The sequence below is a fragment of the Scyliorhinus torazame genome, chromosome 16, assembly GCF_047496885.1.
Source record: "Scyliorhinus torazame isolate Kashiwa2021f chromosome 16, sScyTor2.1, whole genome shotgun sequence".
In the NCBI taxonomy this organism is placed as follows: Eukaryota; Metazoa; Chordata; class Chondrichthyes; order Carcharhiniformes; family Scyliorhinidae; genus Scyliorhinus; species Scyliorhinus torazame.
In genome coordinates, this window is record NC_092722.1 from 158770228 (window position 1) to 158786678 (window position 16451).

The window sequence follows — 16451 nt, forward strand, 5'->3', positions numbered from 1 at the left end:
CAACTGCTCCATGATTCTATGGATGACCTCGGATGCCGCGATGATGCCAAATGGCATCCGGTTGTAGCAGAATCTGCCGAAAGGGGTGTTGAAGGTACATAGCTTTCGACTGGACGGGTCCAGTTGGATCTGCCAAAATCCTTTCGAAGCATCCAGTTTCGTGAATATCTTCGCTTGGGCCATTTCACTGGTGATCTCCTCCCGTTTGGGTATGGGATAATGTTCTCTCATAATATTACTATTGAGGTCTTTGGGGTCTATACAGATGCGGAGCTCGCCAGAGGGCTTCTTGACACACACCGTGGAGCTGACCCATGGCGTGGGCTCCATGACCCTGGATAGGACCCCTTGGTCCTGGAGATCCTGCAGCTGCTGCTTGAGGCGGTCTTTAAGTGGCGCAGGAACCCTGCGAGGTGCGTGAACGACCGGGATGGCGTCCGGTTTGAGGCGAATTCGGTCGGTGTATGGCAGTGTTCCCATGCCTTCGAATGCTTCCTGGTTGTGGGCGAGGAGCGATTGGAGCTGTGCGTAGAACTCTGCATCCGGGAAGTCAGACATGCCGTCTGGAGAGAGAGAGAGAATTTGTTGCACAAGGTGGAGAGCCTTACATGCCTGTGCGCCTAGCAGGGAGTCCTTCAATGAGCCAACTATCTCGAACGAGAGTGTGGCCGTGTGTGTTTTGTGTGTCACCTGGAGCTGGCAGGATCCCATGGCCGGGATAACGTTCCCGTTGTAGTCGACCATCTTGCACCGGGATGGCTGGATTGGTGGTCTGACCTTCATGGCATAGAAGGCTGACCATGCTATGAGGTTGGCGGAGGCGCCTGTGTCCAGGCGGAAAGTGATCGGCGATCAGTTGACCGTCAGGGTGGCACTCCATTCGTCGGCCGGATTGATGGTGTTGACCCGGTTCGCATCAATGACCGCAACCCGGAAGGCGTCTTGGTCATCTGTGTCGGCGGTTTGGATGTCGTGATGTGGAGGCTGAATTGTCCGCACGTTCCTGCGAGGTTGTCAGCGATGTGGAAGATCAACAGGTTGAGCCGCTCGACAGTAGGCAGCGTAGTGGTCCATCTTGCCACAGCGTAGGCATTGTCGGGTTTTTGCAGGACATTGCCCTTTTAAATGCGCAGCTCCACAGTTGCCGCACGTCATGACGTCATGGCGTTCGTTATGCCTCTGCGCATGTGCAGTTCGGTCTTGCGTCGGGCGCGCCTGCGCAGCACGTCCCTCAGTGTTGCCGTAGGTTTTGGCGCGCACAAACACGGGAGGCCTCAAAAAGCGCGCAAAACGGCCGCCCTCGTCCGGGCCGCGGGCCGGGAGAAACTCGATTGCCTGGATGCGTTCGGCCTCGTGGGCGGCCTGGCTTGCCGATTCGATCGCGTGGGACCCCCTCCGTGCCGATTCGGTCGCCTGAAATTGGGCATAGCGGCTGGTCGCATTTTCATGCAGGACACAGGCTTCAACTGCAGATGCTCAGGTCAGGCCTTTAATTTTTAGAAGCTACTGGCGTAGGCCACTGGAGGCAACGCCAAAATCGATCTGGTCCCGGATCATGGACTCTGAGGTGGTGTCGTAACCACAGGACTGCGCGAGTATGCGGAGGTGCGTCAGGAAGGACTGAAAGAGCTCATCCTTACCTTGCAGGCGCTGCTGAAAGACATATCTCTCAAAGCTTTCATTGACCTCAACGTTGAAGTGCTTGTCGAGCTTGAGGAGGACCGTGTCATACTTAGATTTGTTCTCGCCTTCCGCGAACACCAAGGAGTTGTATACATCGATGGCGTGCTGACCTGCGGTAGTGAGGAGCATGGCAATCTTTGTTTCGTCCGAGGCGCCCTGTTTTTCATTGGCTTGCGTGAACAATTCGAATCGCTGCTTGAAGAGCTTCCAATTTGTGCCCAGGTTCCCAGCGACTTGCAACGGCTGCGGTTTGTCCCGGGTGCCCATGGCTCAGGATGGCAGATTTGCCGGTAGGTATCGATTCACTCACTGGTACCGTGAGGTGTTGGGTGCTCTGAGGTACAGACGAACCAACACGGTTGCGATTGGTACAACGCAGTTTTATTCCAACTAACTATTTACACATCTGACTTGGTACTCAGCACGTTGTGACTGTGTGAGTGTCTTGCTAATGAGGTCCTGGCCCTGTGCTGTCTTCAGATGGATTGGCCAGGAAGTGTCGTGTTTCTTGTCTTATACTGTGTCTGCTCTTGTCTGTGATTGGCTGTCGTGTTATGTGTGCTAATTGGTCTGTTGGTCTGTCTATCATTATGTATGTGTTATGATGTGTGTTTGAATATCATGACAGTCTTCTTAAAGGAAGTCCCAAGGAAGATAGCAAGCACGTCTCAGCACCTTCCTCCAGTAAGAACACTCCTTTCAAACTGAACCCATAATGCATAATAAATTCTTCCAGATAATTCACATCTTTGAACGAATGCACACATGGCCTTAATATGAGCTTTGGAAGTTTCATGATCAGAAATATTTCTTCCAACATTTCTCCAGTTAGAGTTAGAGGCTAGGGGGGTGAATTATGAGTATGGGGAAAAGGCTAGCAGAATGTTTGCGCACCAGCTCAGCAAAAGGGAGGCAGCCAAGGAGACGGGGAGAGTAAAGAGTAGAGGTGGGAATATGGTCCTGGACCCAGTGGGGGTGAATGAGATGTTTTAGGACTTTTACAGCAAATTATATGAGTCGGAAGCCCCGGTGGGGGTGGAGGGGTGAGGCAGTTTTTGGATGAGTTGGGGTTTCCAAGGGTGGATGAGGATCTGGTGGAAGGGCTGGGAGCACCAATTGAAATTGAGGAAATAATTGAGGGGCTGGAGGGCTACCCGTTGGAATTCTACAAGAAGTTTTAAGAGATATTGAGCCCACTGCTGGTGAGGACATTTAATGAAGCAAGAGAGAAGGGAGTCCTCCCCCCAACAATACAACATAGAACATAGAACATTACAGCGCAGTACAGACCTTTCGGACCTCGATGTTGCGCTGACCTGTGAAACCACTCTAAAGCCCATCTACACTATTCCCTTATCAGCCATATGTCTATCCAATGACCATTTGAATGCCCTTAGTGTTGGCGAGTCCACTACTGTTGCAGGCAAGGCATTCCACGCCCTTACTACTCTCTGAGTAAAGAACCTACCTCTGACATCTGTCCTATATCTATCTCCCCTCAATTTAAAGCTATGTCCCCTCATGCAAGACATCGCCATCCGAGGAAAAAGGCTCTCACTGTCCACCCTATCTAATCCTTTGATCATCTTGTATGCCTCAATTAAGTCACCTCTTAACCCTCTCTTCTCTCTAACAAAAACAGCCTCAAGTCCCTCAGCCTTTCCTCATAAGATCTACCCTCCATACCAGGCAACATTCTAGTAAATCTCCTCTGCACCCTTTCCAATGCTTCCACATCCTTCCTATAATGCGGCGACCAGAATTGCATGCAATACTCCAAACGCGGCCGCACCAGAGTTTTGTACAGCTGCAACAGGACCTCATGGCTCTGAAATACAATCCCTCTACCAATAAAAGCTAACACACCGTACGCCTTCTTAACAACCCTCTCAACCTGGGTGGAAACTTTCAGGGATCTATGTACATGGACACCGAGATCTCTCTGCTCATCCACACTACCAAGAATCTTACCATTAGCCCAGTACTCTTTCTTCCTGTTATTCCTTCCAAAATGAATCACCTCACACTTTTCTGCATTAAACTCCATTTGCCACCTCTCAGCCCAGCACTGCATCTTATCTATGCCCCTCTGTAACTTGTAACATCCTTCCGCACTGTCCACAACTCCACCAACTTTAGTGTCATTTGCAAATTTACTCATCCATCCTTCTACGCCCTCCTCCAGGTCATTTATAAAAATGACAAACAGCAGTGGCCCCAAAACAGATCCTTGTGGTACACCACTAGTAACTGGACTCCAGTCTGAACATTTCCCATCAACGCCCCCCCCCTTGTCTTCTTCCAGCTAGCCAATTTCTGATCCAAACTGTTAAATCACCCTGAATCCCATGCCTCCGTATTTTCTGCAGTAGCCTACTGTGGGGAACCTTATCAAACGCTTTACTGAAATCCATATACACCACATCAACTGCTTTACCCACATCCACCTGTTTGGTCACCTTCTCAAAGAACTCAATAAGGTTTGTGAGGCACGACCTACCCTTCACAAAACTGTGTTGACTATCTCTAATCAAATTATTCCTTTTCAGATGATTATACATCCTATCTCTTATAAAACTTTCCAAGACTTTGCCCACAACAGAAGTAAGACTCACTGGTCTATAGTTACCGGGGTTGTCTCTACTCCCCTTCTTGAACAAGGGGACAACATTTGCCATCCTCCAGTCTTCTGGCACTATTCCTGTAGACAAAGATGACTTAAAGATCAAAGCCAAAGGCTCAGCAATCTCCTCCCTAGCTTCCCAGAGAATCCTATGATAAATCCCATCCGGCCCAGGAGACTTATCTATTTTCACACTTTCCAGAATTGCTAACACCTCCTCCTTATGAACCTCAAGCCCTTCTAGTCTAGTAGCCTGAATCTTAGTATTCTCCTCAACAACATTGTCTTTTTCCTGTGTGAATACTGACGAAAAACATTCATTTAGCACCTCTCCTATCTCCTCGGACTCCATGCACAAGTTCCCACGACTGTCCTTGACTGGCCCTACTCTTACCCTAGTCATTCTTTTATTCCTGACATATCTATAGAAAGCTTTAGGGTTATCCTTGATCCTACCTGCCAAAAACTTCTCATGTCCCCTCCTGGCTCTTCTTAGCTCTCTCTTTAGGTCCTTCCTAGCTAACTTGTAACTCTCGAGCGCCCTAACTGAACCTTCATGTCTCATCTTTACATAAGCCTCCTTCTTCCTCTTGACAAGTGTTTCGACTGCTTTAGTAAACCACAGTTCCCTTACTCGACCACTTCCTCCCTGCCTGACAGGCACATACTTATTAAGGACACGCAGTAGCTACTCCTTGAACAAGCTCCACATTTCCATTGTGCCCATCCCCTGCAGTTTTCCTCTCCATCCGATGCATCCTAAGTCTTGCCTAATCGCATCGTAATTGCCTTTCCCCCAGATATAACTCTTGCCCTGCGGTATATACCTATCCCTTTCCATCACTAAAGTAAACATAATCGAATTGTGGTCACTGTCACCCAAGTGCTCACCTACCTCCAAATCTAACACCTGTCCTGGTTCATTACCCAGTACCAAATCCAATATGGCCTCGCCTCTCGTTGGCCTATCTACATACTGTGTCAGGCAACCCTCCTGCACACATTGGAAAAAACAGACCCATCTAAAGTACTCGAACTATAGCGTCTCCAGTCAATATTTGGAAAGTCAAAGTCCCCCATAACAACTAACCTGTTGCTTTCGCTCCTATCCAGAATCATCTTTGCAATCCTTTCCTCTACATCGCTGGAACTTTTCGGAGGCCTATAGAAAACCCCTAACAGGGTGACCTCTCCTTTCCTGTTTCTAACCTCAGCCCGTACTACCTCAGTAGACGCGTCCTCATCAAACGTCCTTTCTGCCCCCGTAATACTGTCCTTGACTAACAATGCCACCCCTCCCTCTCTTTACTACCTTCCCTGAGCTTACTGAAATATCTAAACCCCGGCACCTGCAACAACCATTCCTGTCCCTGCTCTATCCATGTCTCCGAAATGGCCACAACATCGAAGTCCCAGGTACCAACCAATGCTGCAAGTTCACCCACCTTCTTCCGGATTCTCCTGGCATTGAAGAAGAGGGGCAGCATGGTAGCATAATGGTTAGCACAATTGCTTCACAGCTCCAGGGTCCCAGGTTCGACTCACGGCTTGGGTCACTGTCTGTGCGGAGTCTGCACATTCTCCCCGTGTGTGCGTGGGTTTCCTCCGGGTGCTCTGGTTTCCTCCCAAGATGTGCAGCTTAGGTGGATTGGCCATGCTAAATTGTCCTTAGTGTCCAAAATTTCCCTTCATGTTGATGGGGTTACTGGGTGTGGGCTTGGGTAGGGTGCTCTTTCCAAGAGCTGGTGCAGACTCGATGGGCCGAGTGGCCTCCTTCTGCACTGTAAATTCTATGATCTATAACACACACTTTAAACCACCTTCCTGCCTGCCAGTACACTCCTGCAACTTTGAAACCTTACTCATGACCTCACTACTCTCAACCTCCTGTATACTGGGGCTACAATTCAGGTTCCTAATCCCCTGCTGAACTAGTTTAAACCCTCCCGAAGAGCATTAGCAAATTTCCCTCCCAGGATATTGGTAACCCTCTGGTCCAAGTGTAGACCATCCCATTTGTAGAGGTCCCACCGACCCCAGAATGAGCCCTAATTATCCAGAAATCTGAAACCCTCCCTCCTGCACCATCCCTGTAGCCATGTGTTCAACTCCTCTCTCTCCCTATTCCTCATCTCGCTAGCACATGGCACGGGTAACAACCCAGAGATAATAACTCTGTTTGTCCTAGATCTACGTTTCCATCCTAGGTCCCTGAATTCTTGCCTTACATCCCTATTCCTTTTCCTACCTATGTCGTTGGTACCTATGTGGACCACGACTTGGGGCTGGTCCCCCTCCCGCTTAAGGATCCTGAAAACACGATCCGAGACATCACGCACTCTGGCATCTGGGAGGCAACACACCAGCCGCGAGTCTCTCGTTCCCACAGAATCTCCTATCTATCTCCCTAACTATGGAGTCTCCAATGACTAATGCTCTACTCCTCTCCCCCCTTCCCTTCTGAGCAACAGGGATAGACTCTGTGCCAGAGACCTGTACCCCATGGCTTACCCCTGGTAAGTCCCCCCCCTAACAGTATCCAAAGCGGTATACTTGTTACTAAGGGGAACGACCACAGGGGATCCCTGTACTGACTGCTTCCTCCAAGCCCCCCTCACTGTCACCCATCTATCTTTATTCTTTGGAGTAACTAAATCCCTGAAGCTTCTATCTAAAACCACCTCTGCCTCCCGAATGATCCGAAGTTCATCCAACTCCAGCTCCAGTTCCCTAACGCGGTCCCTGAGGAGCTGGAGATGGGTGCACTTCCCACAGATGAAATCAGCAGGGACACTGACGGCGTCCCTCACCTCAAACATTCTGCAGGAGGAACATTGCACTACCTTCCCTGCCATCCCCTCTAGATAAAAAAAGAAAGAAAGAGCTTACCTGTTATTCACTCTACCCCTTCGGTTAAAGGAGGTGGAAGGGTGGGGTACACTACAAGTGTAGTGTCTCTTGTTTGGAAACTGCCCAACTTAAATACAGGTAAAAATAAAACACTTAACCAGCAACCACTGAGCCCCACACGAAAACAGCAATCAGCTGTTATGGGCATGCGCAAACAATTTAAATCTTTACTACTTACCCAGCAGTTACTCTGTCCTCACTCCGACTGGATTCAGCTGGAAACTCCCTACAGTAAGTTTTTAACTTTCTCAGCAAGCACTCACTCAGCAATCACTGCGCCCCACACGATAACACCTCAGGGAAAAGAAAAACTACTTACCAGTCATCAGTCACTCACTACAATGTTGAAGGCCTCGATTTCATTGAGCAATGCGGGTCATACAGGTCAATTTCTCTACTGAATGTGGATGCCAAACTGCTGGCTAAGATACTGGCCACAAGGATAGAGGATTGTGTCCCAGGGGAGATAGGGGAAGACCAGATGGGATTTGTAAAGGGCAGGCAACTCAAGGCCAATGTTCGAAGGCTTTTAAATATTATTATGATGCCCTGAGAAGGAGGGGAGATGGAGGTGGTGGCAGTGATGGATGCGGTGGGAGCGATGGATGCGGAGAAGGCTTTTGATCGGGTGGAGTGGGATTACCTGTGGGAGGTGCTGGGAAGATTTGGATTTGGTGAGGGCTTCATTGACTGAAGTGAGTGTGCGTACGAACCGGCTGAGGTCAGGTATTTTAAACTACACCGAGGGATGAGGCAAAGGTACCCTCTCTCCCGTTACTATTTGCTCTGGCCATAGAGCCTCTCGGATGTGGAAAGGGCTGGTTCAGAGGGGGGTGGTGGAGCACCGGGTCTTGCTTTACGCAGATGACGTGCTCTTGTATATTTCAGACCCGTTGGAGGGGATGGGGGAGGTTATGTGGATCCTTGGGGAATTTGGTAATTTTTCAGGGGAATAAATTGAACATGGGGAAAAGCGAGATGTTCGCGATCCAGGCAAGAGGGCAGGAGAAGAGACTGGGAGTGCTGTCATTTAGAATGGTAGGAAGGAGCTTTCGGTATATGGGAATCCATGTCGCCCGGGAATGGGAGTCACTGCACAAGTTAAACCTAACCCGGCTCGTAAAACAAATGAAAGAGGACTTTAAGAGATGGGACATGCTCCCGCTATCACTGGCGGGGGATACAGACTGTGAAAATGACGGTCCTCCCCAGATATCTGTTTGTCTTTCAGTGCCTCCCCATCTTCGTCCCAAGTGCCTTTTTCAAGCGGGTGAATAAGGTTATTGCGGGCTTTGTGTGGGCGGGTAAAACCCTGCGAGTGAAGAAAGTGTTGCTGGAGCGCAGTCGGGGGGAGGGTGGGTTGGTGCTGCTGAACGTTTGCAATTACTACGGGCAGCTAATATAGCCATGATTAGGAAGTGGTTAGTGGGCGAGGGGTCAATGTGGGAGCGGATGGAGGCGGCGTCATGTAAAGACACAAGTCTGGGAGCACTGATATCGGCACCTCTTCCGTTCTCGCCGGCATAATACTCCACAAGTCCGGTGTGGTGGCAGCTCTGAGAATCTGGGGGCAGTGGAGGAGATATAAGAGAGTGGAGGGAGCATCGGTTTCGACCCCGATTTATAATAACCATTGGTTTGTACCGGGGATGCTGGAAGGCGGGCCGGAGATGGCAAAGGGCAGGAATTAGGAGGATGAATATTTATAGAAGGGAGCTTTCCCAGCTTGAAAGCCTTGGAGGATAAATTTGAATTGACAGCAGGGAATGAGTTTAGGTATTTGCAGGTGCGAGACTTCTTGAGAAGGCAGGTTCCGGCCTTCCCGCTGCTGCCGCCACATGGGATACAGGACAGAGTAGTCTCCAGTACCTGGGTGGGAGAGGGGAAGGTATCAGATATTTACCAGGAACTTTTAGATGCGGAGGAAACTCCGGTGGAGGAGCTTAAGGGCAAGTAGGAGGACGAGCTAGGAGGGGAGATTGAAGCGGGCCTGTGAGCAGATGCCCTAAGCAGGGTTAATGCATCCTCATCATGTGTCAGGCTTAGCCTGATACAATTCAAGGTAGTCCACCGGGCACACATGATGGTGGCCCGGATGAGCCAGTTTTCTGGGGTAGAGGACAGGTGTGCGAGGTGCGTGGGAAGCCCAGCAAATCATGTCCACATGTTTTGGGCATGCCCGAAGCTTAGATGGTTTGGCAGGGTTTCGCTAAGGCAATGTCCACGGTACTCAAACACGGGTGGTGCCGAGTCCGGAGGTGGTGATGTTTGGAGTGTCAGAAGAACCGCGAGTGCAGGTTGTGAAAGAGGCCGACGTGGCCTTTGCCTCCCTGGTAGCCTGGAGACGGATCTTATTAATGTGGAGGGATTCGAAGCCCCCAAGTGTAGAGACTGGGGTTGGTGACATGGCTGGATTTCTCAGTCCCGAGAAAATAAAGTTTGCCTTAAGAGGGTCAATGCTAGGGTTCACCCGGAGGTGGCAGCTGTTCGTCGACTTTCTCGGGGAAAATTAAAATGTCAGCAGAAGCAGAATTCCAAGGGGGGGGCGAGGTAGAGGGCCAGACTGTTATTTTATGGTTGGGGTGTGTGATGATTGTGATGGGGGTGGAAATGTTTGTTGTACCATGTTTATGTCGCTGTTATTGTTATTATTCTAAACAATTGCAAATAACATAATAAAAATATTTTTTTAAAAAAAAGATTTGCTTGTGGTGGCTCACTGGCTGCCTAGCGGCTGCTGCCGGCAACCTGGCCTCTGCACTCGCCCTCGCTAGTCCAGTTGTCCAGCCCTTCAATTGTGGTTGAGTTGCCCCACTGCTCCCTGAAAACTGCGCCTGCTCACACCTCTCGACTGCTCACCGTTCGCCCGGGTGGCCGGGCTGAAGTGACAAACGCTTGTGCACCTGGCTAGCTGCCTGGCTTTATCTGACCTGCCCTGGCCTGGACTCTGTTCTTGTTTTAGTCGGTTAGCCTCCTACCCTCCTCAGCACTGGCATGGGGGTTGATAGTCACCCCGCTGTTCCACTCGATGGATGTTGGCCAGCATCTCCTCCTCGGTCATGGCTGATGGCATTGCAGGCTCACACCCCGACGTAAGGTCGCAACCTCACTGTTACCTCAGGCTGCCGGGCCCAAACGTCAGAGCCCTATTTGTTGCTTTATTAACGTTAAGTTCAGAAATTTCAGACAAGAATCTGGAGATCCTTCCGAACTGCCCTCAAGTCACCAGCACCTCTCAACATCTGGGACAGAGTTTTCCTAAGGGGACGCCACCAATCATAACCCAATTGTTCTGCTTTATTTGCAGGATTGAGCCAATCAGCAGACTCAGAATTACTGTGCTCTGATTGGTGCTCCCACAGCCACCTCTCAGTATGCCCCCCCGCCCCCCATTGGCCAGAGCCCCACACTGCAGGGTTGTGTGTTTCATTATAAGTCCACTTCTGATTCCAATGGACTCCAAACATGACACAGAATCATTTATATCAGAGATTATCCCCATTGTTTATTTTCTGAATGCCTGCAGATTGCTGAGGTGATAGTTCCACAAGAAAAGGTTGGATAGTATAATTAACAGGTTGCATCTCTCTCACACACTCAGAATTTGTCAACAGGACTATCACCGTTCAGCGCAGTCATCTTATTGATTATCATGTAAACTGTATTGATTGTGGTACATTCTAGAAATTATAGTTTGACAACAGAAATAGGTTTTAGACAGCCTTAGTTGATTCATCCAACTTGTAGGAGCAGGTCAACACACCAGCCTTAAGATGAGGAAAAGTTAGAGCAGGAAAAATTTCTTTTCAGGATTTCTAATTTATATTATCAGCCTTTACAGTGACCAAAACCTTCAAATTGCTCCAGAAGAAAAATGTTTGTAATATAAATTAATCTCCTCACTTCCAAAACATTATCATGATTTGATCTTGATCGACAGGTGCTGTATTTGAATGTTGAACACATGTTTAATTTTTTCAGCACCAGCTCACATTATACATAGCAAGTTATAGAGTTCTTATCTCTATATGATGAGCTCTAAATAATCTTAATGAAACAGTACAGAACACTATTTTACTTAATTGGCTGAAGCAACCTGGGTTTCATTAATCTTCATTTCATAACTTTCTCCTCTTATATTCCTTTTGTGAAACTAATTATTTACAATGGGGTGCTGTATTGTCCCTCGTCCATTTACTGGTGATGTTGTAAATATTACAAATGTAAATAGGAAAATGAATTTGATAAATGAAAATGAAATAAACCTTGGACAATGGGTGAGCATTAGATTGTGCTGTTCAGATTTGGCACTTTAAGGAGAAAATCATCTTTGCTGAAGTATGTGACTCATCAAATAATATCAGAGCTAAAGGGGTAAATTCTCAAGGAGAGTAAAGACAGATATATTGGAGGACAAAAATACAGCATGTTTTAAGTTTCTCATTTTCTCATTTCATTGTTACTAGATACACAATGTGGAGGGAAACTTGACGATGATAGTGGAACATTTACCAGCCCCAATTATCCACGGAGCTATCCAAATAATGCAAAATGTACTTGGTATATATTTGTGGACAGCGATGAAAGAATACAGATAATCTTCATTGATATTCAGTGAGTAACAGTGTTTCTACTCAGTGTAACTGGATAATGTCAGAGGTATCTGTTGGCTAATAACCATGGCCAATGGATTTACTGACGTTTTTAGCCTCTTGTGCCTTCTAAGAATCTGCTGTAAACCTTGCTGGCGTCTCACAAGCAGCTGCACACCACTGTATCTTGCAGATCACACGTACTCTTAATGCGAGAGCTGAACAGTACTTTAAATTTCATACAGATGGTACGCCCTGGGCACAATGGGCAGAGGATTTTGTCACAATAGCTGAACTCCCTGGAATGCAAGATATAATTGATTACCCCCATGTGGCCACCAAGCCCAGTCATCTTCATCAACTAGAAGAGCTTTCACTTCTTCAAAGATCAACCTATCTTCAACAACAACAAAAGATTCATTCACATGTGCGTTCACTTTCCTGGCAGCTGTCAGTAGTCAAATCCAGGCAAACCTTTTTCTCCCACCAATTAACCCAGACTCCCTGTAGGCAACGACTGCTGAGAACCCCCTTTCATACTATTGTGGATCCTTGGACTGAAGGCCTCTCTCTCGGACCAGTATATTGAGTTTATGGTTGGGAAACACTATTGCTGAGCCTTTGTGTGCCAAACACATTTTCTTGATTATAAAGCACCAGGCAGTAGGCCTTTCCATTATGTCATGTGAGTGTTCATTTAGGAAAGGTTTCTGTCTGATCACATGGCTTCAGTGATGTCATTGTGTGGTGGAGCTGGGCTGTGTGAAGTTTCTGGTTTCGCTTTCATTTTTTTGACTGCTGTGGACTGAGATAGGAGAAAGAAGTGTTTGGCCTGTCTCTCTAGTTTCATTTTAAATATCTGTTCCAGTAAAAGTCACCTTGGTGGTGGCTTTTAAGATATAGTTTGCTTTCCATAAGGGTTTAAACCTTCTGGTGGGACGGGGTCAGAATCTCAGGGAAAGCCAGTCTTATTCAAGTGAGAATCCAGAGTGCCAGCCCACACCCTTGACAAGGGGTTTTTGGTTTTGGGGATTTTGTTTTTGGATTGGAACAGTTGAGGGGGAATTAATTTATTGTTATACATAGATTACTGTCGCTGTTGGGTGTCTTTATATTTGTAATTGTTGAAAATTCTTGCTGTGTGTCTGTATGAATATTAAGGGGCTGGTTTAGCACAGGGCTAAATTGCTGGCTTTGAAAGCAGACCAAGGCAGACCAGCAGCACGGTTCAATTCCCGTACCAGCCTCCCCAAACAGGCGCCGGAATGTGGCGACTAGGGGCTTTTCACAGTAACTTCATTTGAAGCCTACTTGTGACAATAAGCGATTTTCATTTTCAATTCAGTTCTTAGAATAAAGCTTATTTTGATTGAAGTGTCTGGGAAGACTGTTGAAAAACACCTTAGGGAAGGTTCTTGTGGTCACCCTGGCCAAATTCAACATAAAAAGTTATAGGTCAGGTGAACTCCATAATACACTTGGGCGTTTCTAAGCACTGGCCCATAACAACTACTTGTGCGCTGTCTCTGCATTTCCTGAATCTGTTTCGCTTTATTGATCAGCAAAGAAAGTTGAATCATTGACAATTAACATATACAATTTTATTGACAGAAAACAGAGAACATTCAATTTGTCATTTTGTCTCAGCAAACCGAACTGTAGCTGAACTTAATTTGGAGATTGTGACTGCCACCATATGTTTGGAGAAATAAGTTAGTGATTCAAAGTGCATTTGTACAAAGCAGCAATTTATATTTATGAAGAGGCTTTAACGCAATAAAATGTCCTTCCTGTCCTGTCCTACCTGTAGCTAATCCTACCAGAAAATCTGCTGTCATGGGGAGGCATTGCTTAACCAGGCGACAATGTTGGCCAATGAGCATCACGATTAAAAGGTGAATAGGATTCGGTGAGATTAAGGATACGGCAGCGGAGTTTTGGACGACTTCGAGTGTAGAATCTGAGAGGCTGTCTAGTTCATGGAATAATAAAATCTAGGCCGTGAGGCCGGAAACACTATTCAATGTTGGTCCACATAACGAGGCCTCACGGGCTTCTCGCTTTGAATGCCGGCTTGCCAACTGATTCATCGGGACCCCACTCACCAGCCCCCTGCAAACAATGTCGAGCAGCACTTGAGCTGCACTTGCTCAGCCAACCCCAGCCAGCTCGCAACAATAGTGCCGAGGAAACCGGCCCCAAGGTTCGGGGATGCAGATCTGGGGAGGCTCCTGGGTGCAGTGGAGGCCAGAAGGGATGTCCTGTTCCCCCGAGGGTCCCGGAGGGTGAGCCACAAGGCAGCCAGTGCTGCCTGGGACGAGGTGGCGGCAGCAGTCAGCTCAGGCAGTGTGACCAGGAGGACTGGCCTCCAGTTCGGAAGAAGGTTAACGACATACACTGAGCAGCACAAGTGAATAGACACCAATATCCCACCCCCCAAGGGAGCATCCCCCAGGCGACCCCCAACCACCCCTCCATCCCCCTCCCTCTTCAACACTCCCTCCACCCGCCCCTTCTACCTCCCCTCCACCCCAACCCTCCCTTCACACCTGCCAGAACGGTGAACCACATGTGTGGCTAACGATGCCCTTTCTATGTCTTCTCGGGAAAACCTCTCCCACAATCGCCACAAAAGGGCCCAGACTGGCGGTGTGGTGCCAGATTTGAGACTCCTCACCTTCTGTGAGGAGCGGGCCCTGGGGGTGTCTGGTGTGGCCGAGAATAGGGCTGTCACCAGTGCGGATGCTGGCGGACGCCATAGAGGTGAGGATCAAACAGGCTCCATCTGGAGGACAAGTCAAACATGAGTCGTGATTGCCTTACGATCGACCCATCCCTCCCACTGACCACATGTTCATTCTCCCACAGGTCCAGCAGCCGACGACACCGGCCCATCCCGGGCGGCACCCTCTCCTGACCCCAAGTAAAACAGTTGTGAGGAGAGTTCTGAGGATGCAACTGTCATAGTCGCATCACAGCTGTCACCCCCATTCTCCACCAGCGCAGATAAACACACCTTGGTGTGAAATGTTAGTGGACAGGCTTCTGGGGCACAATCCGATGAGCACCATACTGCTGATGATGCACATCTGGTTGAGGCAGGAACCCCCAGGCGAGACAGCAATTGGAGGTCTGCTGGATCCCTGGACTCAGCTGGGTCACAACCTGATGCTGAGCCTCTGGAACAGTATTAGTTAGAGCTTATGGAGATGATAGGGACCAACCAGGATGTTCAGAGGGAGATGTCAGCATCACTCCAGCAGATCCATAGCCGATTGAAGGAGTCCGAGAGGCTACGGGCGCAGGTGATGGCACTAGCAATGAGTGGCACCGAGGCCAACACTGCAAGGGTGGCAGCCGCAGTGAAGATCCTGGTGCATGAAGTCGGCACCATGAGTGAAAGTGTCCAAAGCATCATGCACTCAGTGATGGCCACGACTGAGGGTCCTGGCAGTATGTCTGCCTCACTGGGGCATGTCACCCAGTACAAGGCCGACCTTGATGAAGTTCTGCAGGACGTGTCCTGCTCTCAGATGGGACTGGCCAAGGCGCTGAAAAGCTTGTCCCAGTCACAGGTGGGCATTGCCAAGGTGCTGCAGAACATGTCCCGATTACTGAAAGCATCGTAGAGGGCGTCAACACGATGGTGCAGACCATGGGGAGACGCCAGGGCTGGCAGAGCCAGATGATACAGGGTCAGTAGGGGCTCAAACCAGCTGGCCCTCCATCCCAAGGTGAACCCCATGGCCCTAGGGGCACCGATTAGGAGGAGGGAGCACTGAGTGCCAATCCGGACCAGTCCCATGGGGGTGTGACGGTGGCCACCAGCTCTCCCGAGTTCCACCCTTCTAATGAGGCCGCGTCTTGGGGTCTGCATATGGACGGTTGTGGGGAGGTGGGGGGGGGGCACCCGGGGGGCAACGAGACACAGCACTACCATGCCAACCCCAGGATCGTGTGCATCCATTGCGGAGCAACGTTTGTCTCTGCCTGTAGCCCCACCGACCATCCAAAACCCCCATCAACTGCCGAGGCCTCTGACCGTTGGGCAATAGGCAGGGACAAAAGTTGCCCCCAACGGATATGGTTTGAGTATGCATCAGCCCCTGGAAAGAGTACCCCACCCAAGCCCTCGCCCCCACTGGGGAAAAGAGAAATACTCAAGTGGTAGAGGTAAAGTAGATCTGATGGGAGATAATAAGGAGAGTGTGCCTCAGATTAAAAAATAAATCCAGGAGGGTGGAAGAGAAATGAAAAGTATCAAATGTTTTCACTGTAATAAACTAGGCCATGTAAAGTCACAGTTCTGGTGGTCGAAGAAAAGCACGGGAAAGGCTGATGTGGTAAAACAGGATAAGACAGTGGGGTTTGTGAAAGTGGTAAAGGAAAGCCCAAATGAAGTGAATGAGGTGCAAAATATTGTACAGCCTGATCAAGAGGTGATTGATAAGAAGGTGCCTGATCTCTTTAAAGAATTTACTTGTGTGGGTAAAATTTACTCGTGTACCAGAAGGAGCAGGTAAAGAAGTCACAATTTTAAGAGATACGGGAGCTAGTCAATCTTTAATGGTAAGAGATGAGGAGTTATGTCGTTTGGGAGGAATATTGCCAGAAAAGGTGGTAGTATGTGGAATTCAGGGTGA

At 48.8% G+C, this 16451-nt stretch overlaps 1 protein-coding gene across 1 annotated transcript in view; it reads left to right on the plus strand.

Moving 5' to 3' along the window:
- Window positions 1–16451, plus strand: part of LOC140393168 (cubilin-like) — a 367012-nt gene that overhangs the window by 195660 nt on the left and 154901 nt on the right. Inside the window, exon 19 of the mRNA XM_072479292.1 lies at window positions 11683–11830. Within this exon, the coding sequence (XP_072335393.1) occupies window positions 11683–11830 (148 nt within the window). The remainder of the gene's footprint in view (window positions 1–11682; window positions 11831–16451) is intronic.